Source organism: Zalophus californianus, chromosome X (genome assembly GCF_009762305.2).
Source record: "Zalophus californianus isolate mZalCal1 chromosome X, mZalCal1.pri.v2, whole genome shotgun sequence".
Taxonomy (NCBI): domain Eukaryota; kingdom Metazoa; phylum Chordata; class Mammalia; order Carnivora; family Otariidae; genus Zalophus; species Zalophus californianus.
In genome coordinates, this window is record NC_045612.1 from 122,515,025 (window position 1) to 122,539,302 (window position 24,278).

At 48.5% G+C, this 24,278-nt stretch overlaps 1 protein-coding gene across 4 annotated transcripts in view; it reads right to left on the reverse strand.

The window, feature by feature from the left end:
• Nucleotides 1-24,278, reverse strand: part of WWC3 (WWC family member 3) — a 117,863-nt gene that overhangs the window by 56,048 nt on the left and 37,537 nt on the right. For 3 of the 4 annotated variants that reach the window (XM_027608037.2, XM_027608038.2, XM_035725538.1), the window contains exons 2-5: nt 23,266-23,375; nt 18,068-18,271; nt 7,998-8,074; nt 6,806-6,885 (exon numbers count right to left, since the gene is read on the reverse strand). In XM_027608037.2, the coding sequence (XP_027463838.1) occupies nt 6,806-6,885; nt 7,998-8,074; nt 18,068-18,271; nt 23,266-23,281 (377 nt within the window). In that variant the 5' untranslated portion in view covers nt 23,282-23,375. Of the gene's footprint in view, nt 1-6,805; nt 6,886-7,997; nt 8,075-18,067; nt 18,272-23,265; nt 23,376-24,278 lie in introns of those variants that run through there. The other variant, XM_027608040.2, reaches the window with a different exon arrangement.

Consider the following 24,278-nt stretch of genomic DNA (forward strand, 5'->3'; position numbering starts at 1 on the left):
CCCCAGCGTATGCTGTACAGTTAGCGGCGTAGAGCAGGGGCTGCACACGGGCCGCACCTGACGTGCTAGGTTCACAGGATACTGTCGGTCTAAGCCTGTTCCAACTGTGAGCAATCCCACTCTCTTCTGAAAACCCGGAATCCCCTCGGACAGAAGCCGCTAATCTCAGTCTCTCATAGTGCAGCATTCTAGTCGAGAATGCTCAGGAGAGGGTAGCCGCCGCTCTTGTTGTAGGAGACACGCGGGTTTTGCTTTATTCGTACCACCCGAAAAGGGAAGAGGTTCAGCAAGCAACTACGAGGCTCGAAGCACAAAGGCTGACCTCATGGCGAAGAGAGTGCCGCATGGAAACTGGATATCGGAACATCTAGCGAACACCCCTTTCTGGGATCTGAATAGCAGCAACAAGGAACAGGATTTCTTAAAACACAATGGAGCACAATATGTAGAAGGGAAAAAGTGCTGGAGGGCAGTTAGTAAGAAGACAACAGGGCCGATTTACAGACCCCTCCACCCCGCCGTGGTACGGGGCAGCCCAGGCCCTCCCCCAGAGGATGCCAGTGTCCAACAGTGCCATGGACCACACAGCCACGAGCCGCAACCTTAGCCCCTCGGCACAGCACCCAGGGCAGCACCCCTGCGTGCCACTCGGCCCTGCCCTCTGCCTGCAGCCGTCTGTGTCCTGAGGACCGTGCAGGGAACAAAGTGAAGTCCTTCTTCTCGGGCGGTGGTATGCTAGTCAAGGAGACAGAGTATATCACTAGGACAGGCAGCGATCAGTGCTTTAAGGAAAAGGAATCCAGTTTCCAGGACAGAGTGTGACGGAACGGGGTCCTTTTTAGAGCCATTGCTTAAGTGAGGATCTTGGTGAGACACCATTTGTGCAGGAAACTACAGCAGGGAGGGAACAGGTGTGTGGACTTTGGGAGAAAGAGTGTCCCAGGCACAGGGAGCTACACGTTCCAGTGGGGAGAGCCACAGGGTGGCCGGGGGCGGACGCAGGTGAGCGGGGCTGATGCCGGGGGAAACAAGGTCCGGACAGGGTTCAAATCACTCTGTACTGGGGACTGTATTCTAAGTGAAAGCCCCAGGGAGCCGTAAGCACAGGAGACACCGTAAGAGTCCCCATGACTACAGCATGAGAACAGTGAGCTACCGAAACAGAGACAATGGCAGAAGCTGCGGGAAGGGAACGGGGGCCAGGTGTGGCACCAACGGTTGCTAAGAAGGTGGGCAGGATGGTGCCCCCTTCCCAGAGTGCTCTGGGCCATCACACCAGCACGCGGGGACCGTACAGGTGTCCTGGTGGAAAGAGGCTTCAGTGGCACGTAAGCGTGGGAAACTCGGGGTGAAGCAATGTTAAATGAGCTTTCTGGCTGCGGGACAACTCCAAATCTAACACGAGGTGCATTCTGTATCTCCAGGAGATCTAGAATAACTAGAGAGGGAAATCTCCCACACCTATTGGCACACTCAGCACATTCTTGTGCATCACCCATTTGGGAAACTGCGCACATCCTGCTCCTGAGCCCTCCGCCTTTGCCCCTGGAGGTTGCTAACAAGTTACATTAAGATCATTTTTCCAAACAACCTTCAGAAACTTGAAGGCAGCGCAGCCCAGCAGCATTTTCACTGCAAAAGATCGATTTTTCTAAAGACTTTTGTACTCAAAAATGCTGCTCCTATTTTCTGAAGACTTTTATAAAGGGCCTCAAGAGAAATGTAAATTACAACTACACTGAGATACCATCTCTCACCTATGAGACTGGCAAAAATGCAAAAGCGTGATAACACATTCTGTCGGCACGGCCGTGGGAAGAGAAACTCCTCTGTTAGTGGTAGGAAGGCAACAGGGCACAACCCCTAGAGAGGGGGATTTGGCAACATCTCCTAAATACAACCGATGCATTTACCCTTTGACCCAGCAAACCCACTTTTGGGAACTCATCCTGAGCTCTTTCATTTGTACACGTGCACAGCATCGGGTGTAAAAGCTGATGGGCATCGTTGTGAATGGATGGATGAGGCTGACCACGCCAGGATCCACTGAAACTCTCCACGTCACAGCAAGAGACAACCGGAGAGTCTGCAGCTCCCGATGGACGTACCACCACCACCACCGGCTACGAAAGAGACTTTGCCCCCAAAAAAGAATAGAAAAAGAACTTGAGCTCAAATCAGATCAAGCCTCTCGAACTAACTGCACTAGTCTGCATAAGGAGCGGGGGCCGGAGGAACATGTGAAATATGCAGTGAAGCGGCAAAACCCAGTATCAGGGAAATTCTATAGGACGAGCAAATTGGTTTCCTCAACAAGTAAGTTGTCAGAAAGGGGGGGAAAAAAAAGGACAGGGGAGTGGAAATTCAGAGACACACCAACCAAACATACTGTGCGGGCCTCATCCGCAGCTGGACCCAAACGCGCCGGAGAAATGGGAAAACTTGCTGGAGAAGGGATGATGTTAAGGGATGACTATTAAGTGGGGCACAGGCGTTATAGCTATGTTTTCGAAAGGGATCCCTAACTTTAGAAGAGCTATTTGTGGATTCAAAATGATTCTGGGATTCGCCTCAATAAAGCAGGAAGGCTTTGGGGGAGGCGACGGGCTGACAGACAAAACACGACTGGCCCCCGTGTGGCTGGTGGGTGAAGTGGGGTGAAGGGCACAGCAGGGCTCCATGCTACCATTCTTTCTACTTTTGTGTATGTTTGGCATTTTCCATCATTAAAAGTTTACATCTATTACACACATACACACACACACACACACACACACACACACACACACACACACGTACCTATTCTATCATTAACCCAGAAACTGTGTTCATGGCCAGCTCCCATTTACAAAAATTAACAACATACACAGACCTTAAAAAAAAAAAAATACAAAAGGTTCTTTTTCCTTCACTTGGACCCAAGCATAATGATGGATTTCCTTGCTAGCCAGGAAAGTTCACCAAGATAAACAAGTAAGAGTTTAAAATGTTATAAGTGGCTAAACTCCTGGCGAGGTGCTCTGGAAAAGAATATCCTGGATATTCTGGGAAGCAAGAACAGCAGAAAATTTTCTGGAGGAAAATCTAGGGTCTCTGCCCTAAATCAACATTGGTAATAACATCCAAGAAGCCCTTTTCTGTACCACGGCTCAGGTATTACCTGTGCTTAGAGTTAGGATTTTACAGTAGGCGTAGGGTAATCACATTATCAATGCTCACAGAAGGTTTTCAAAATTTCTCAATAATACCACCAAGCTGGCATGATTTGATGGAAGCATTAAGAGGCAGTCTTCAATACCAGAAAAATAATGAGGCCGTTTTCGTCTCCTACACAGCCTGTGCAATTCAGGGGAAGGTTACGAGATTATTTTTTACTTGCCAAGAATTTTAAGCATGGCTTATGTGCCCCTGTTTTGTCTCCTTCCTGGGAGGACAGAGTGAGCACATACAGTTAAACAGCCGGTTAAACACTGCCTCTCGGGGCAGCTCTAGCTGGAAAGCTTCAGTGAGTCCCCCAGGCCCAAGGCTGGGTCCAGAACCTTCTCCCATGCCACTCCTCGGCCTCCCCCGGGGAGGGCGGGCATCCCCACAGGCTCTGGCTGCGAGGGAGAATGGTCCCCTGGGCAGGGACACGTTTACCCCTGCAGGGGTCCGGTCAAAGCTCTCCCTGCACTGGCTGCCTCCCATCCCATAAACCTGGACAAAACCAAGGCCGCCTCTGCCTCTTCTTGAAATTTGTTCCACTACAAACGATGATGATGAACTGACTTCCTAGAGCTGTCGAGGGCAAGGGGTTTCCTCGGCCCCCTGAGCCCCAGCACCTTGGCTTTTCTAGCCCCCAGCCTTCAGTTGCCGGGGCGGGAGACCCTCTGTGTTCAGGGAAGGAAACGGCCATGGCCAGAGTGGCAGAGGCCAAAGGGACGGGCCCCGGGCCCAAGCAATCTTGTTACTGAAGCCAGAGCAGGCAGGGAAAGGTGCTGGGCCGGGCTCCCCTCTGAGGCTCGGGGGTCCTGTGTGGCTTCACAGTGTTCCTGAACCGCCCCAAACCTCCATCACCTTCCCCAGAGCTTCTACAAGGGAGAAGGGGCCTACCCGGAATGTGCAGCCCGCACGATGCCTAGCATTCAGCTACGTCATATGATCTGGAGACCCTAGGAAGTGTCCGCTCTCCCTGGTAATGAGAGAAAGCTACTGTGTGGCCAAAGGAAAGGATGGAATCAATCTCCGATTCAAGCAGACAGCCCTAGTAACTTTAGAAGACCACCCAAATTAAGTGATTTGCTTCTGCTTACTTCATATCTGGCCCTTTAGCAGAAGTGACACGGGGAAGTGTGGCCACAGCACACACGGACATAGCCTAGCAGGCATCTGAGCACCTGGAGGCAGGCTGGCCATGGGGGTAAAATTACAGGACACGTACCGGTGCGCTGGGAAGCACCGGAGCAGATGGACAAGATGAGCAACAAAACCAGTAGCCGATACTGAAAACGAAGATCGCTTTGCCTAAGCAAAACTTTTTAAAGAAGCTGTACTGACCAGGACTAGTTACAGGAACCCCCGTCATGGACTGAAATCACAGGCGAAAGTGCGCGAGCACACGCACGTGCACGCACACCGCTGGATAATGGCAGAAAAGCAAAAAGCTGACGGTAGGGTTAAAAGACTCCAGGTCACACTAAGTATGTGGACGGGATTACCAAAATCCACCATGTGGCGGGACCTGCAGAGGGCACGGTTAGGTCTCAGGGCCAGAGAGAGCCAAGTCCAAGTGCCCCTCGGCAGGACCCAGCTCCCCTTTCTATTGTGACTCCCTTGGTGCCTACAGATAAGCCCTGAAATAAAAATGGGCAAACAAATCATCAACCAAAACAATCCTGGATGATTAAGAAAGTGAATCTCAACCTAGTATTAAACAACAGGGTTTGACATGCCCGGTAATTACCCTTTCTATGAGGCTGAGATAATTATGCCTGTCAAACACTGACATTCTTCTATCACTTCCCTATAAAGAGCAATACTTTGGTCACATGTGGCACACTGTGTTGCATCTGCACACAGGATTCAAGAGAGTGGCATGCTGCCCACCCTTCCCGAGAAGACTAACCACACGGACCCCGGCCACTTGCTGAAGGCTGACTAGAGCAAGCTCTGGTGCTGCCCTCCGGACAATTCGGCCCAATGATCGCTGCCCTGGACTGAAGGGGCCTGGCCCCCCACAGTTCACAAGGTGAGCCCTACCTCCCAATGTGATGGTATATGGAGAGGGAGCCTTTTGGGGGGGGCAATGAGAGTGAGATGAGGTCATGAGAGTGGGGTCCTCATGACAGGGCGAGTGTCTTTAAAAGGAAGAGACACCGGAGACCGGAGCTCCCCACCAGCAGCACGTAAAGAAAGGGCCAGGAGGCAGGAAGCAGGCCCCCGCCAGATACCAAATTTGCCAGTGCCTTGATTTTGGACTTCTAGCCTCCAGAACTGTGAGAAGTCAATGTCTGCTGTTTAAGCCCCCCGGTCTCTGGGATTCTGTCATAGCAGCCCTAGCTAAAACCATCCCCACTGACTGATGAGAAAAGTAGACACAGAAGGTTTCATGAAGCGCATGCTCAAGTTCGGCAAGTGAAGCCAGGCTCTGAATCCAGAGAGAACGGACTCTCGACCAACCGACAAGCACATGATACCCTTTCTCATCCAAGTACTAACCAGGTCCGACCCTGCTTAGCTTTCGAGATCAGACGAGATCGGGCACGTTCAGGGTGGTATGGCTCGAGAAAATCAATTCTTGGCCGCCTGGGTGGATCAGTTGGTTCAGCGACTGCCTTCGGCTCAGGTCATGATCCCGGAGTCCCGGGATCGAGTCCCGCATCGGGCTCCCTGCTCGGCAGGGAGTCTGCTTCTCCCTCTGACCCTACCCCCTCTTGTGCTGTCTCTCTCTCACTCCCTCTCTCTCTCAAATAAATAAAATAAAATCTTAAAAAAGAAAAAAGAAAATCGATTCTTTTGTAAGAATAAGATCACCATTTGTAAAATAACTTTTGTTCACTGAATTTGCTGACTTAATGTAGCTCACAAAAAAGAAATTCAACCCCAGGCTCTTAGTAGGGAAAAAGTTCTAACTGTAAAGATGCCAACAGGAAGAAGACCTATAGACCAGACTGTCCAATAGGATGTTCTGTGACGATGGGCATGTTCGAGTATCTGTGCTATCCAAGGCAGTGGCCACTAGCCCAGTGGTTCTCAACTTGAGGCTCATGTGCCCTCCAGGGAACATTTGACATCTAGAGGCAAGTTGTGGCTGTCACAAGTGAGAGGGTACTACTGGCATCCAGGGGGTCAGAGCTAAACATCCCATGATGCACAAAGAGTCATCTGGTCCAAAATGTCCATTGCGCCAAGGTAGAGAAAATCTACACTAGCCACAGTGACAACCGAGCATTTCAGATGTGGCTATGTAACTGGGGTTCTAAATTTTTTATTTTATTTCATTTTAATTAATTTAAATTTGAGTTCTAGAATAAACAATTTTGAGGCTAAAACGAACAAGACTGGAGTTCAAATTTAAACAGCCATGTGTGTCTTGGACAGTGCAGCTACACAGAACGCGCATAAATAGAAAATAAAGGTCTCGTTTCCCGAGTATCTTCAAGGAAAAGGAAGATTCTGAGGCTTAGGATTGGGGGAAAAGGAGCATAAATCAAAGCATAAAAGGGAACGCCCACACAGCTTGAGGACACATGCGCAGACACCACACAGGTGAGCACAAGAGGAAGTCGCAGGAAAAGCGCCCCTTCCGGGATCACGGGCAACTCACTCTTGCAGGGTCTCCACCCCCTTCTCCTTGTACTGCAGTTCTTGCTTCATCTGGGTCAGCTCTCGTTTTAATCTGGAAAGCTAAAGACAAATTACGCGGTTTTTTTTTTTTTTTCCCCCCAAAAAAAGCTGTGGTGAAAATGACTTCTACAGTTGTTAGCACTGTCATCTAAGTTCCTGATCGGCTTTCGACCCACTGGATCATCTATCCTCTCCACGAATTTCCATCCTCGCGCATACACAGCAGCCATCCTGGAAGGAGTGTCTCCTTTGATACAAGAATCCCAGATCACTGACACATTCCTGCCTCTGTGGAACCGGCAACTGCTTGCTTTCTCAAGGTAGTGATTTACACATTCCAGTCAGCAAACTACGCAATACTCGTTTCATCTTCCCTCTGCTTACTACTTGGATCCCACACGTGAAGCGCTGCTGCTGAAAGCACGCTGTCCCACTAGGGAAAGTCAATCCCCTGAGTGCTTACTTCAACAGATTCTAGCACCCACTGCAGGCCTGTGTCAAGACTCAGGGGCTGGGCCTGGCGGCTCGCGTGTTTCGTCAACGCCGCAGGTGTTTTTCTCAGGTGCACTAGATTCTGAGAACCCCTGCACTGAGACACTCTGGTTTCGGGAATGAGATGCCAGAAGAGGCGGCTTCGTTTCCAAGATGTCCCCCTTCCCACACAGCCAAGATAAGGGACTGAGGGATGAAACGGGGTGGCACACAACGAATTCCGGTGTCACTGGGAAGGAGCATCAGAACCGTCTGGTCAAATGCCACTGCAGGAAGGATTTCCCTAGGAATATAACAACCAGGGAAGACCGGCAGCTGCCAAAGCTGCCGAAGGTCAAGGCTGCCATCCCGCTAATAAAGGGAAGCAGTCCTTTGAGCTCAGGGCCTAACGTCACCAAATCTTTCCAAACTGGGTGGGAGGAGTCTAGCTTTCTGAAAAACACAGAGGGATACAGGCGATTTTTTGTTAGATGGGCTGTGGTTTCAAAAAGAAACTTTCCCCCTCCTCTTAGAAAAAAGTGAAGAGTAAAACCAAATGTAATTAATAATCCACAAAATTGAAAATCTTACCAAAATATGAGTGTTAGACACACTGACCACCATTAAGTGAACCATGATAAGCAATATTACATAAAAATACATATGGGGCTTCTAGTTGTGAAAGCACTCATTTTACTCACCCTATCCCGACGACTTGCTATTTCTGCTTTAATTTGGTATGGGTCGTACTTTGTATTTGCTGAATATCCAGAGAAGGCTAAACAGAAGGAAAATATTTTATTTTATAATGGATCCTTTAAAATAAGTAAATACACATAGACAGGAACTTCTAAAATCGATAATTAATTCTAAGTCTCCGATTTACAAGTTGGCACTGGCTCCTAAGGAATTAACATCTCACAGCCTCAAATCTGGATGTTTGATTTCTTCATGAGGCCTTTCTACATGATTCCACACGAGAAAATACATGGCTGTCGATAAACCAAAACTCGACTGCAAAATTACTAGGGTTAAAAACCAGAGATACACTCGGCGGGGCTGGGGGGGGGGGGGTTGATTATGGTATGGAAAACTGCTCTTACTACAGAAATAGCACATACGGTATGAATCCATTTGGACTTCCTTTGCAAATGCGTACACACACAGGTGCCACCAAGGACAGAACCCAGAAGCTAACGGCGGTTATTCTCAACAGTTTCATCACAGAAGCTTTTATTTCTATTTTCGTCATATCTGTATTCTCCAGATGAACCATTTTGGACCTAAGAAGGGAACAACTACTGAAGACTCATAAAAGCAAACAGACGACTTGGTAGTAGCGTGTCAGTATCTGGCGGGCTTGAGAAAAAGCTGTTCTCGCGGGCCCTGTACTCGGGGCACACGGCAACGGCGCACGGCCGCTTTTCTGCCCGCAGCGTGCTGTGCTGCGTGTTTAGCTAGAACACACCACACAGCTAAGTGCTTCCTTCCACAGCGCAGCACGCGGGGCTCCAACTCCCGAAGAGCCACAGCATCGTGAGTACGAACAGCCGGTACGTGGGGGTGAACGCGACGCGGAGGGCCGCCGAGCTGTGTGCCGAGCACAGTCAGCCAGACGACAAGAGCCCCGCCAGCGATCCGGCAGCTCGAGCCGTTAGCAGCTGCTTCCCGTGGCTACCGCCCCGCTCGCCTCCCTGCATTGCTTTTTTCTTGATGCTTCTGTCTCCTCTCTCTTAGGCTGCGGAAGCCGTCCGCTTGTGTGCGGCACTGACGTGGTCTAGCCCTGCCCTAGCTGGTGGGGTGCTCCCCTGTCTTCATCTGCGGCCACCCCATGCTGGTGTGACCTGCCTCCGGGTCACTGACAGTAACTTCACGTGCTCAGAAGACCCATCTGCAGCGCCAGCATCTTTCCTTGACTCCTTTGATCTGGCTACTGAGGGGTGACTGTCATTCGGGCAACTAGGTGCCAACGGCTAGAAACTAGCTCAAAATCATTTCCTGCCTTTGTAACAGAGAGGATGGCTCAAAGTCATCAAGCGGCTTACACAGCAAGATTGTTTAATAGCCTCAACTAGAACTACATCCCGAGTGAATCTGAGCAATCCGGACAGCTCTTTTAAAAAACAGTTCTATAAAATACTTACTACTGAAGTCCCTATCAGTCCAAATTTCAAACCATTAGAATCCACTAGAAATAAATATCTGGAGGAGCTAAGCATTTGCCAACTTTATCCCATATGTTCTTATATTTAGAATCGTAATCTCTCGAAGACATGGAATAAGATATTTTTTAAAATAGAATTCTTTCTCAGACGAAGACTATTTCCAAACCCTACAGCCTCCATCTTGACAGACTCTTTGGCTTCATTTAAGATCAGTACTGAAAGCCACACCTTATACAAAAGCCCTTAAGAGTCAGAAATCATTTCTGTAAAATCTCCACATTAAACTCCTGGGACTTAAAGCTTTCCCAGACCCGAGCCGAGGCGACTTCCACTTGGACCCGGATAAGAAGCCAATGAGCCCAGGGCTCGCTGACTCCTCACTTCCCTGTGTGTCACCCTGCATTTGGGGAAGACAGTGCCCACAGTTATCACCTGGGATTGTTCCCATTTGGGGTAGAAAGGAACCCCATCACCCAAGTCCAGGGAAGTTAACTGCAATGTTAAACAGCAGTAACCACGGTCTGAAATCGTCACCACAAAACTCCTACGCAATTTCATAGGGAAAATTAGCAGAGAGACTTGAAATAACAGAATACAGCTGGACAAGCACACAGCAACCTGTCCCCCAGTTCTCCTTCCTAACTCACAGGACCCTGAGCTTGTCAGGTACGCCCGCCCCTCTCCCCTGGGAGACTCGGCGTGTGCCCAGTCCTGGAGGGGTAGGGAGCCTGATAAGCCACGGCCTCACGGAGCGCCGAATCCAGCCCACTGCCGGAGGATTCAGTTATGGGACAAGAGATGTCCTTTGTCCGGGTCCGTGGGGGTTAGCCTTTTGTGTTACTTACAGCTGAAACCATCCTAAACGACAGAATAGGTTTTACTTATGTAGGTAGCATTCATGTTAGCTTTGCTGCAGTCTCTAAAATTGTAAAATGCAAGGACTGGGAGGAGGGAAAAGGCAACTCACGTACCTAAAACAGTGAGTGCATTCATCTTCACCTACTAAGGAGAGTTGTGGAGACTGGCATAACTTTTAATAATATAATTCAACCTATAAAGACAAACTCTTAGTTCCTTACATCTGCCAGTAAGTCTAACGTAACCCATCTCTTGAGTCCAAGGAATACCTCAGGACTCCAGGCTCCATTTTTCACGGCACATGCTCCACAACATTTAAAAAAAGAATTATCTGTCTCTGTTAAGACATGTCTCCAATCTCAAGGTTTATGATAAATATCAGACTTTCACCTCTAAAGCTTTCTTCTCTCTTGAAGACTTGAGAGTGGGCACTACTATTAAACAGCTTAAGGAGTCCACTCAGGCATATGGTAGTACTTTGGGGGATGTGAGACCAAGGTTACGGTCTACCTGGACCACAGCAACGTAAACTATTAGACCTTGCTATTAGAAGGTGCCTTTCACATTTATTTCATCTATTCTCATAAAATCTGTGTGAGAGTGGGGCGCCTGAGTGGCTCAGTCGGTTGGGTATCCGACTCTTGATTTTGCTCGGTCGTGGTCTCGGGGTTGTGGGATCGAGCCCCACATCAGGCTCCGTGCTCAGCATGGTGCCTGCTTGGGATTCTGTCTCTCTCTCCCTCTGACTGTCCCACCCCACCCCCCGCCTGCGCTTGCTCGCTCTCTCTCTCTCTCTCTCTCTCTCTCTCTCCCTAAAGTAAATCTTTTTTTTTAAAAAATCCTTGTGAGAGACAATGATTACATTTCCCCACTTGACAGAGACTAGGTTTGTAGTGACTCGATCTACATCAGTCAAAAAGGGACTTCTGTCTGAAACTTGGGCTCCTGTGGGCCAGCTGCCCAAGATTCTTTAATCAGATCAGCTTTCCCAGCGGGAGAAGGCATGGACCTCCAGCTCCCCAGGGCCGACTGTCCAACAGGTGAAGGTGACCTGTGCTTTTAGCACTTAGATGCCGCAGACCCCAGTACTGACGTTGGATTTCGATTTTATGGCATATTGAAAAGGGAAAACACGTATGCTGGTGTGTCCGTCTGTCTCTGCCTCCCTGTTTCTCTGCTCCACACAGGCCTCCTCTGTGCTGTGAGAACCTGAGATCACCTGAGGGCACGACACGCTTCAAAAGACCAGCAGTCCTCCGAAGACGTTCTCTGGGCAGACCGCTCCTTAGGACCAGGTGTGCACCTCCAGGCATCAGCACTGTAGGGAGGTGCTCAAGGAAGCCAAAAGAACTCTGGCAGAAAGAACGGCAAGCCCTGACAGTTCCCATGCTGACAGGTACTAATTACCAGAGCAGCGACAAAGGCACGCATGTAAATAACTCAGGCCAACAGGGGACATGACGTGTTTTTTTAAAGGCACCATAAGCAAAGGAAGAAAAAAAATCGAACAAGCCCACTCAGAGGTGACCTAGAGAAGTAACACAAGATGCCACCAAATTCAAACCAAGCGTTCTCTCAGAAATGTTCTCTCGGGCGGACTAGGGGATCATCTCTCAATAGACTCGGATGCTCTGCAATCACCTTCAAGACTGAGTCTTACCAACTAACAACCTGCGAAAAACGCTGCGTGATCCGTTTTTCTCCTGCCAGCTCCAACATGCTTGCATGAAGGAAAACAAAAGGTTGAATGGATGAACTGTGGCCATTATCCCAACCTAGACAGTAGAGGAGAAACCCTCTCCAGGATAACCAGTGGAAGACAGTCTTTGTGGGATGGGCTTAAAGCCTCAGAAAGAATGTTGGCAAAACTGATAACTGATAAGGTCAAGCTTCACCACCACCTAACCCAGGAATTCAGGGTGGGTCAGCACTTTCTCATGGGAGATTAGGCCAACTCTCCCAACCACCCAAAGATACTTTTGGTGCAGACTTTTGGTAGTTCCTTGGAGCTAGGATAACAAAGTCATATGCCTGCTGCTGGAAGAGACCATCACAAGTCAATCTAGACTCCTGGATTCCCAACTCTGGGAATCACCTGGGATGCTTTACAAACAAATGTCTGGTCCCACCCAAAACCAATCAGATCAAAATCTCTGGGAGTGGGGGCCAGGCAGCAGCTTTTAAAAGCCCCTCTGGAGATTATACCCTGTAGCCAGGGTTCGGAGCTATTGGTGTAGACCAGGGGTTGGGAAACTTTTTCTGCAGAAGGCCAGACAGTAAATACTTCTGGTGTTGTGGGCCACATGGTCTCTGTCTCAACTCCTCAACTCTGCTGTTGTAGCTACTACAGACAATAGGTAAGTGAGTGGATGTGGCAGTGTTCTAATAACACTTTATTTATAAACAGCCAGAGTGAACAAGAGTCAGCCCAGAGGCCATACGTAATTTGCTGACCTGTAGATCAGACTATAATTTACCCTGCAAATGGTCATGTACTTCATCCGAATGCATCCGGAAGCTGAAGTTTCTCAGGAAGACTGAACGATTAGCTCCAGAATAAAAGCTTCCGACATAACAAACGTATTCAGTGGAAAAGGCAAAGAGAAGAACCCATTACAATGAAGAAAGCAGGACATCATCTTCTAGATGAGGAATCAATTCATTCTTCACCCAGAGAGAATTACGCTCACTGTATGAAATAAATGCATGCAACTGGAGACAAATTTTGAAGTAAATTTAAAAAAAGAAAAAGACTTCGCTCTTTCCACCTCTAGATATGAGCAACGTTAATAAGTTAATGAAGCAAAGTGTACAAAACAATGACTTAATGCAAAGCAAATACAAACGTAACCACCCAGGTCAAGAAACACAAAGGTCTCCAATTGTCAGGTAGTACTTTCACTTTTCAATTTTTGTAGCGATCCTGAAGGCTGCAATATATTCCTTCACTACGATAATTTCAAAAAAACGCCTTTGCCAGCAACACAACACAACACATGAAGAAAGTAGGAAAAAACTACAACACGGAGCTGCAGAGAAGTAGCGGCTGAGCGTCAGAGAGAGTGCGTCCGCGGCCGAGCAGCTCCCACCCCGTGCTCTACGGAGCATAAAATAGGCCTGGCTACCGAGCAGCCCCCAGAAATAAAGCAGAGTAGGGTTCTTAGTCTCACGGGGACATGTACGCTCAAATCCAGCCAGCATCTGAATCTGTTTTGCTCAGGGACAAAAAAAGGTCAAGGCTTGGATATTCTTAGATACCAGATGGCCCAATGTTGACACAAAATCTCTTCTCTCCAGTGAATGGAGTTTTATTCTGGTGATTTCCAGAACTCGGGGAGAAATCAGTGAAGGGTGTGGGAGAAATGCACCTCCCCTCCTCCCACCCCCTCCCCTGTACCCTTCTGCTCCAATATTAAAAATGGCTGTTTTCGTTCATTCCTCTGTTCACCATCATTGCCTTATTCTTCCCCGCCATCTGCCAGTAGGGATAAACTATGTCCCCAACATTTAGTATTTACCAACAGCAGGTGCTAAATAAGTATCTGTTGGAAACTAAATGAATAGTTTGGCAATCCTACCATGGGCCACAGGAAAGCCAAGAAGCAGATGGTGCTCTGCCTTCCATTTGCCCCTTTTAGTGTTGCAGAATTGCCAGATGACTTGTCCATTTATGATCGGTCTTTATTTCCAGATAACTTGAACAATGAGAGGGCAAGGTGTTTCAAAAGCACGATTAGCTCTTTTGCGCTGCCTCTCCCATGTCTAGGAAACAGTACAAGGCACCAAAGGCCACGTACACAAACAGGTCCCGGTTCAAGTGCAAGTTCTACCATTTACTGGGTATGTAAACTTGAAGAAGTAACTTAGCCTTCCCAATATCATTTCTATCGTTGTGTACAACAAAGATAGCATCATGTACCTCAGAATGTTGCAATCCCAACAATGCAGAGATAATAACACTAGCCCACTGAATACTGGCTCTTTTCCCTTCAAGTCACTGCCAATGAAGGAAGTAATGAGAAATAAGTCCAGATGTTACTCTGCTCCCAGTACCAGAGCGCGGAGACGCCTCCCTGCTTTAGATGACTAGCCCTGACAGCAATCTGGGCTGTGTGAGACCGGCGTGGCCAGAGAGAATTCCTTTGAGTCATCTAAAAGAGTTTTCCTCATCGTAATTGGTAGTTCAGGTTAAATGGCAAGCTGAAAAGAACTTGGTCAGAACCCCAGGGACAGCAGCAACCTGGTAAAGCACTTAGATTAAGTTCTAGATTCCATTCTGAGTCTTTTCCCAGATGAGCCAAGAGGCCCTGGCAAAATCCACTGGCATCTCCAGCCCTTCATGAAAACAGGCAGGCCCAATGTGGCCCCCGAGGCCACTTCCACAAGTGGATGCAGAGACCGCGCCTACATAGACACTTCTAGCAGGTCGGGATTCTGATGAGCGTGTCAGAATCTCAAGTCAACACTACAGAGTCATCTGCTTCCTCTACTAAAGGTTTCCTCATGCACCACTCAGGACAGCATCTTGAGTATCGCCTTTTCACTGGGCAGTCATTAAATTCTATGGAGCACAGGAAGGAATATAACTGAGTGCAATTCCCTACTTGCCCGAATGCCAAGGGAGAGAAAAGCCCACGGAAATACAAACACTGATGCTGAGGGATGGCCCAGCATTAAAGGACTACAAGTTCTCAGTGCTCTTCATCTGCGGGCTCAGCTTTGTCCCGGGACTCCTCCTCTCTTGCTTCCCCCAGGACTGGGTGTGGAGTCCAACGGGGTGCTCGATGGTCCTCCTACCCCTGCATCCGCAAGGGCTCAGGTCCCGAGCCCCCACCTTCACTGCAGCCGAAGACTTGGGGGCACGGGTAGTAGGCAATCTTCCCTTGAAGCTATTTTTCTTTTTCAATCACTGGCAAGGAACTTCCTGCCAAATTTTTCTGATACGTCTTTCTCCCATTCCATTCTTATTAGAAAAACCAACTGGAGAGCCTTTGGAGACTTAACCAAACCCAACTAGGAAACAGATATGGTCCCCAAAGGCTACTGGGAAAAAACATTCTATTAGGTTGAATCATATGAGACTGCCGATATTCAGCCCTTTTTAAGCTACAAAAACAACAACTCCATATGGTTCGACGTAGCTCCTATCAAGTCACTTTCTAAAAGGCTTCAAATCGCTAACCCTATGCTCTCAGAAACAGTTATAAGCCACTGCTGCAGCTAGGTGTAACCCCGGAGGTACCAAGTCCACGGGCTTCTAACGCTATGAGGCCACTGAGAGAGACCATACGCTGGGCCGTAAGTCATCTCAGTAGAATCCCAAAGACTGAAATCTTACATGTGTAGTTCCTGACCACAATGGAATTCAATTAGAAATCAACAGCATGACATCTTTAACAAGTGTCAGTAACTTACTTTTAAAGAACCCCTGGGTCAAAAAAGAAACTACAAAGGACATGAGAAACCATTCTGAAATCACTGAAAAAATACCAACATTTGTGGCATGTAGTTAAAGTTGCACTTAACGAAGAATTCATACCTTTAGAGGTCATGTGAGAAAGTAAGAAAGCTCTAAAATCAATGATCTAAGTTTCTACTTTAGGAAGCTAGGAAAGGAAGAACAGAGTAAAGCCAAACTAAGAAGCAGGAAGAAAATAATAAAGAAGAGAAACCAATAAAACAGAAACGGACAAGGAACAGGAAAAGAAAAGAAAAACAAAACCCAAAAGCCAGTTTATTGTAAAGATAAATACAATCAATAAAAGTTTAGCCACGCTGATTAAAAAAAAAAAGACACAAATTATTAATATCAGGAATGAAAGGACACCACTTTGGAGTGTCTAGATATTAAGAAAATGGTGAGGGAATTCTACAAACAGCTTTATAAACTTGACAACTTAGATCTGCAGTTGGCAAATTCCCTGCAGGCCGAATCAAGCTTGTTACCTGTGTTTATACTTTTCTCAGAGCAAGCCACGCACATTGGTTTATGTACTGCCCCTAGCTGCTTTTGCACTATAAAGACAGGTTGAGTAGTTGCAACGGAGACCATATGGTCCACAAAGCCTAAAGTATTTGCTATCGAACCCTTGATTAAAAAAAAGTTTACTGACTTTTGGATTAGATGAAATAGAGAAATTCTTTGAAACACACAAATACCACAATTGATTCAAGAAGAAACAGAACATCTGAATAGCCTTGTATCTATTAAAGATACCGAATTTATAGTTACAAACATTCCCACAAGGAACTCAAGGTCCAGATGGCTTTTCTGGTGAATTCTATCAAGTTCTATCAAATACCAATCCCACACAAACTCTTTCTGAAAAGAGAGGAAAAGGGAACGCTTCCCATTTCATTCTCTGAGGCCTGATACCAAGATCAGAGGAAGACATTATAAGAAAAGAAACTCTGGAGATAAGAAACCAGCCTCTAAAAACTAGCACTGGGCTGACCACTGCATTCTGACGGATAGTTAAAAACAAAAACCAAAAACCAAAAAAAATCTCGTAGATAACGATATTTGAAGAACAAGAGATAAGACGACCTGGAAGCAACCATTAAACCCGGGTCCTGACCTTCTCCCAGGGAACGCGATGCAGAACTCTCTTCAATTCCTGTTACAGAGGGGACACCCCACCCCTCTCCTCCCCACAGCTTGTAAGGCGTATTCACCTTCAACAGTAGTTGCAATAAGACCGACCTCTGGCCCCTTGGCCTTAAAACTCCATTCTGACTTGCAACACAGAATAAAGCTCTGACCGTGTCTTTAATGCTCAAGGCTGTGTCACCAGAGCCAAATACCCGGCAATGTGACAGTCATGTCACAGTTAAGTCTCTCCATGTCTCAACTAGACTTAGGTTGTTGTAACACAAAACCTAGCAGTAGCACCTCCACACATTCTTCCCAAGCTCACTGGCACCCACAACACTCATGGCCCTGTGCACCTGTGATGGGCTGTTCAGCGTGGCAACTCTTGTTGGGAGGGGACAGGCTCCAGCTGACTGTGGAGTTACTGTTACTGACTGACTGTGTCAGTAACAACATGCCTTGTTTTCTGAGACTGGACCAAGGGTTCCTTGAACACCTGAGCATCTGCTGAGTACTAATGAAATGGGGGCCCACGTCCAGCAGCCTCGAAAACTAAGAGGGATTCCCTCTGAGAACATCAGTGTGCGTCCGTCTCACTGAGGGTGCGGGAAAGAGCGTCCCGCCGACCCCCTGGGTCACACTGAGTTCCTCCACCTTCAGCGGACTGCCCCAGAAAGAAACAGGTGCTCGACACGGGCGATTGCTCCCGAATCTCTCCAGGCAGGAGGCAGGATCACTGAAACTGCTCTGTGGCCTTCCCAAGGTGATCTATTCACGGCAGAGATCTCTGGGGGAAGCCCCTTTCCGCACTGACAAACACGACACGTGAGATTGTTTCATGTCGCTACCGGAAACTCGCTTGTCTATTTTCTCCCTTCCCCACCCGAACGGAAGGTCTTGGGGGCAGGGACCTCTGTGTTCCTGGGCTCCACCGTATCCCGGGGCCCGGGCACAAGGCAGGCACTTGAGAAATCTTCGCTAAAGCAGTGGCTGCGGGGTACACCTGACTCCAGAGCACAACACTGATTCCCTAACAGTATGTGCTCAGAAACTCTAGGAAGCGGTCTTGCCGAGTCAAGTTCGGGTTTGCAGGTAACCTAGTGCAGAGGTGGCTTCTCAAGCCATGCGTGTGAGCCCCAGGAGGCGGTGAACTCACAGCTAGTGTAGGAGCGGCTGTCGTCCTCACACATTTTGTGCAGCTGCCGGTATTCCTCCTGAGCCAGCTCGAACCGCTGCTGCTTAATCTGGTAGATTTCTTTCTTGGCATTGAGAGCCTCCTGGGCTACAATCAAATACTCCTTCAGCATCCGTTCCTGCTCTCGCCGCCACTGTTCTCTGGGATCCTCAATCTGGGTAAGCTCTGAAATGGAAAGGGTAAGAACGTAAGTGACTTAAGAGTAAAATCTTTAGGTCGACCAACAGTCATGCAGTCACGCAACTAGTCGATGTGAAAATTAATTGCCAGGATGCACATTATGGAAGCATCTACGTAACAAAACTTCCTATAGTGCAGAACACCTTCTGTTCACATACCCACAGTTGAGATGAGAAGAAAACTCTACGGACATGAAAAGGTTGGCTGCAGGGGGGCTGAAGGCCATACCACACAATTTTTCACACCGTGAATAAACACTGGCAGAGATGAAACCAAATGAGCTCACCATGGTCAAACTAACGGCTATTTCCAACCTTCTTCTCGTAGACTTCTTTGGCTCGGGATGCCCCTCTGATCCAGCTTGCTCCCCTCCCCCCTGCCTCCGCACCACACCTGCAGCGCTTCTGCGACGTTTGCGACCTTCCTCACCTCCTCCCACCTATAAATCCTCCCCTTTTCCACTCCGGCTTTCTCACTCTACAAGGGAGGCTCATGCCTCCCTCTGGCTCCAGCTTCTCTCCTGGGCTCCCATTTTCCTTCCAACTGCCCCCTACATGCATCTCCCCCTGGAAGGACCCAGAGTAATTCTAGGTCATCCGTCCAAAGCAGAACTCATTCTCACACAGCGTCCTTTTACTACCAAAACCGGAAGCAGAGCAAACAGCGACACCGCAAGCACGTGCTTATCCTTCTGCCTCGCCTCTCAAAGTGAGCGGCATCATCTGGATCTACCCACTCAGCCAACCTGGGGCTCATCCCCAGAGAGTGCCTGCTCTTCTCCCTCACCCAGAATATTCCATGGGTCATCAAGAACTGGTGACTCCTGCCCCTAGATATAATAATGACTGGTGACACACCCTTCACTCCCTCTCCCCTGAGTTCGCTCGGATCCTCATGACCCCTCTCCAAAACCGTGCAGGCTTCCTGCCTCATCCCACCAAAGGCCATGCTCAGTGCACTCACCGAAGCTGCCTTCCTAACTCTGCTTGCAATTCTTTAGCACATGAGTATCTTTTATTAAAGCAATATCCTCCGCATGATGTAGGAGTCCCGAGACTAACTCACCAGCTTCATTTCTACTTTCTGTCCTTTCCCCAGGATGAATTTTTCCAAAGTGCTGCAGCTTCTGTCCTTTTCCGCCCACCAGGAAACCCTACCACCTTCCAAGTCTCTTTGTGAAAGCAGCTCCTTTTTGGAAGCCTCCTCGGCCCCTGCAAGCACATACGCCTCTGTGCCACAGGGAGGACTGCAGTTCTTGCCGCTGGGTGCCTAACTGCTGCCATGTTTCCGTTTCCCTCCTACTAAACTGCAAGCCCCTCAAAGGCAGGCACGCGGCCTCAGTCGGTGTTCTAGTCTCAGGAGCTTGTTCAGTCATCCAAAAGCCAGAAGCAATCGGCAACTGTTGACTGCAAGCTCACTGAATGTGGAACGGACGGGGCAGCTGCCTCTGCAGGCAGAGGACCACAGTCCGGAAAGCTGATCCTGGGACTGAGGAGGCAGACTGAGCAAACGCGCCAGACACCCAGACTCGGAGAAGGCTCCCCTCCTTCACTGCGACAGATCTCCTAAGGGACATTTCAACACAAGTGTTGCCTCCATGAAGTAAAAAATGCAAAGCCGTGTCCCTGTTCCAAACCTCAAGACCCCGGGCTGTGCTGGCTATTTTAACGATGACATATTGGTAAATACATGCAAAAGTAAGGGAGAGCTCAGAGAAGTGCTGGCAAAATTCCCCCAACCCAAATTCCAAATAAATATGCAATACACCATATGTTAACTAACTAGAATTTAAATAAAAATTTGAAAAAATAGAAAGCAAGCAAGCAAGCAAAATAACTCTTTTAAAATGTACCTGGGGAGCTCTCCTCTATTTGCTAGTTGGGATGCTACCTGACTCACAAATCGTTTCATAAAGCCAATTAGATCTTAATAAATAAATAAATTTAATTAAGTGTGCTTGGCCAAGACTATAACAACAGCCAAAGGGTGGAAACAGCCTTAATTCCAGCATCTGATGAGTGGATAAATAAAACGTGGTCTATCCATACAATGGCAGGTTATTCCACCGTAACAAGGAATGAAGTGCCACTTCATGCTACCACACGGATGAACCTCACACACGTCATACTGAGTGAAAGAAGTCGGACACAAAGGCCACACAGTGTATGATTCCATCTATATGAAATGTCCAGAAGAGGCAAATCCAGAGAGACAGAAAGGAGATTTCATGGTGGCCGGGGGCTGGGAGGCTGGAGGGGAAATGGGGAGTGATGGCTCATGGGTTCCAGGTTTGACTTTGGGGTGATGAAATGTTCTGGAACCAGACAGAGGTGGTGGCTGTACAATGCAGAACACACCAAATGTCCCCAAACTCTATACTTGAAAATGGTTAATTTTATGTTCTGTGGATTTCACCTCAAAATGGTTGAAAAAGTAAATGTCATGTCATGTTTACCTTAGCACACACACACACACACACACACACACAGTGCTTGCTAGGATGTTTCGAGGAAGTTCTCCCTTTAAACCGCCTTCCGCCAATATCCCCTACCCCCCTTCACACTGCCACCCCAGGCCCCTACTGGAAGGCCCCTCCAGGCCTCAAAAGCTCACACCAGGAAATGAGAAACCAAATACAACAACAAAAATCAGGGTCCTGAGCTAGCCCGGAGCTCACATTCCGTGGGCCTGGGGCGGGGCAGAGTCACGGCTGTGTCCACAGCACTGAGGACCGCCGTGGCCTGCGGCCATGGCCCGCACTCTGCCCCGTGCACCAGACGCTCTTGGGGGCCTTGAAGGCGGTCAACCCAGGTCCCTCTGGTTGACCTGCACGGTTCCAATTTAATATCTGACTCCCCTGCATGGTTCCAATTTAATATCTGACTCCTCAGGTTCCGTGCCTTTAAAGAGTTTTAAAGCTGTGCTATGAAGCCTTGGGTTCTCAGGAGAAAGTTTTCTGGAACTCGGTGTTTGGCCTCCACGTACATTTTATTACAACAATAATAACCTTTCTTGTTCCTGGGGAAAAAAAAAAAAAGTTGGGTTCTCTGATGTCTTCATCACCCGCAGTGCTGAGTCATCCCACTTACACTCAGTGGCTAGAAGAAAGTCCTTGGTGGCTACTCAGTTTTGGGGTTCATGGCCATGTCTAGAGTGTCATGTGGGATCCTTGAGGGTAGACACTGGGTCTCACTTCCCTGCGTCCCCAGAGCCCAAAGAGTGGCCAGCACAGAGAGGCGCTCTCAAACAGCCCCTGTGACAGCGAGCAGGTGAGCGAGAACGCCCACAGCGAAGAAGGGGGCACAGAGGGATGAGGGCGTTGGGTTTACAAGAGAGGCGAGCCAGAATGGGTCCAGGACCTCAGTGGCAGGCAGACTTTCCAGAAAAGTTGTGTAAGGCAGATGCCTCTGCCATTCAGTAATACCACCTGGGCTCGGAGAGGCCAAAGACTGCTGATGAAGCCCCGGTGCACATGTGCCCAGGCCCATGGGGCAGCAGCCCTCACCTGCGGGGGCTGCCCACCAGCAGCCGGGAAGGGAGGCCCAGACAGCAAGACACCTCGAACACCCACAGTCATGAGGCACCAGGTCAGCTGGGGCTACAGGGAGGGCCGCCCTCCGGGAGCCTCACTAAGCACCGCTCTCTGTCCGGTGGCCGGTGGATTTACCCAGAAGCCCTCCTGCCCCTTAGATAACTGCCTGGGAGGGCAGATGAGCCAGGGCAGCTCCTCTCCCCACTGCCCAGTCTTCAGGTAAGGGTTGCAATCAAGTGCAAGGCTGACCACCGCCTATCAGAAATCCCACTGCCCCAGGACGAGAAAGGAAGTCTCGCCATTCAGCTTTCCGAATGCTGACTCGGGAGGCTGGCCAGGAGGTGCCAATGCAGGAATCGGCCCCAAAGACACCAACCTGGGTCGACCGCACTAAGGGGACGTGAGGAGCCATGGGACCGGAGTGAGCAAAGAGCTTCAGATCGCTCACGGGCTCGGCATCGTGAAGCCCCGGGCCCTCCCAGCCTACCCCACACTTAATGCACTAAAGGACAGAAAACCCGCCGACGGGAAGCCACGCTTCATGTCCCCAGGAGTGAAGAATGATTAAATGACATAAACACTGAGGGTAGCTAGAATGAAAATGGGAGAGAGTGCAAAAGTGGGAATCTGAGAGAGAAGTGGAGCCCCCCCGCTGGGACCAGATGGAGGAAGGCAGAGGAAGGGGTGACAAGCCAAGAGTGAGGGGCAGAGACCAGCATGGAGCCTGTGAACCAGGGTGTGCCAACGTCGGCCCCACGGCCACTCGGGGCGCAGCGCGTTCCGTGGCAGGAGGTCCCGCGCAGTGCACGAAGTTCCGCAGCAGCCCCGGCCCCTGCCCACTCGATGCCCACTAGCTCCTCTCCCGGGCGCAAAAACGGAAAATGCCTCCAGACGCTGCCAAGTGGTCCTGGGAAGCAAGATCAGCCCTGGTCGAGAGCCACGGGCTCTACCCAATTCTTCCAAGAAAGCTGGTGTGCTCCAAGGACCCACTGTATTATTTGAGCTGTAGTCTTTACACAGTTTTCTCCCTTCACAAAGATCACAAAGGCTTGGTATATTGAAGCTGAAACTGAATGTGTAAGACAAAATGAAGTTAAGGTAATCACTTGGACATTTATTGTTCCAAGAACTTGTAAGCTCCACTTTGCAATAAACCACCTTCTCATTATGGAAGATATTTCTATTTCCAGACTGCCTGGGAAATGTATTCCTTTTATTAGGCACTAAAACCATCCATTAAACATATCCCGTGCAATCCTGGGCAACACACAAGCAGAGTAGCCAGACAACGGCTTCACTTTTTGAAGAACTCCACAAACGACAACCTCAGGTCACATTTTTAAAATCCAGCTTAATGCTGCATTGGATAGTAACGACTGCCTCAGCTCTACAAAGAGAGTTCTTAACTCATTCACATATAATAACTCAAATGTGGGAGTCTACTTACTATTTATGTGGTCCATGTAATAAATTCCAATTTGTTTATCGTATACAGTCTCCCATCCTAAAGGAAGTTCATCCCCAACACAATCGGCAAAGGTCAATGGCTTTGTTATCCTGCAAAATAAAATTAGAAAAGCAAATCTGAAAGGTCAATTTCGTTAAGTTTGCTGAATCGACTCTAGAATTAGGTCTTAATACAAAATTAGGTATTATCTCATCTAATTGACTGCTTCTGCTCCAACTATTTAGTTGGGAAATTAATTCACTGGCTTTGCGTGAATAATATTCAGCAACAATATCAGTACACTCGCAGTTAAAAGCATTCCTATCTCAAAGTGCAACTTTAAATAGCAGCGAAAATCGATATGGACAGTTACAAAACAGGTCAAACCAGCATCTTCCTCCTATGCTTAATGAGGTGATGGCAACAGAACACCCGTGTTTTGTTCTCATTCCCTTACAAATGCCCCCCCCCCCACCAAATGTTTCCGTACATGACAGCTTAAATCTATCTAAAACGTATTGGTTAAGTTTCATCTACCAGAGGTCATCAGTTAAGGAGTTAAACATTACCCCCTGACCAAATGCAAAAAGCCCAGCAAAGCTGGCACCGATTCAAGGAGATACCTACTCCACACTGCCTGCGGTCCTTAGACAGTAAGAGTCGGAAACTGCAAAGGGTCCTTTTTGTTTTCTGGAGAAAAACAACAAAAGCACATTGTCTACGGACCTCTCTCTTTGAAGTAAATGTAGCTAAGGAAACCTTGGCTTGACATAGATCGATAAAGGGTTTCTCCCAGATAAAGGGAGAACCGCCCCCTCCCCCACATACCATGATCACATTGATTGACAAGACAGCTGTTGTATAAAATAGGCCACGCCTTGTAATTGTCTGAGTCTGGGCAGCTACCTCCTCGACTGTCTCTATAAATGCACACTGACTGGTATGCATGGGAATCCGATAACCTAAATTTCACCAACTCAATCCTCCCACATCTTCTGTTCAAGTCCCTGGCC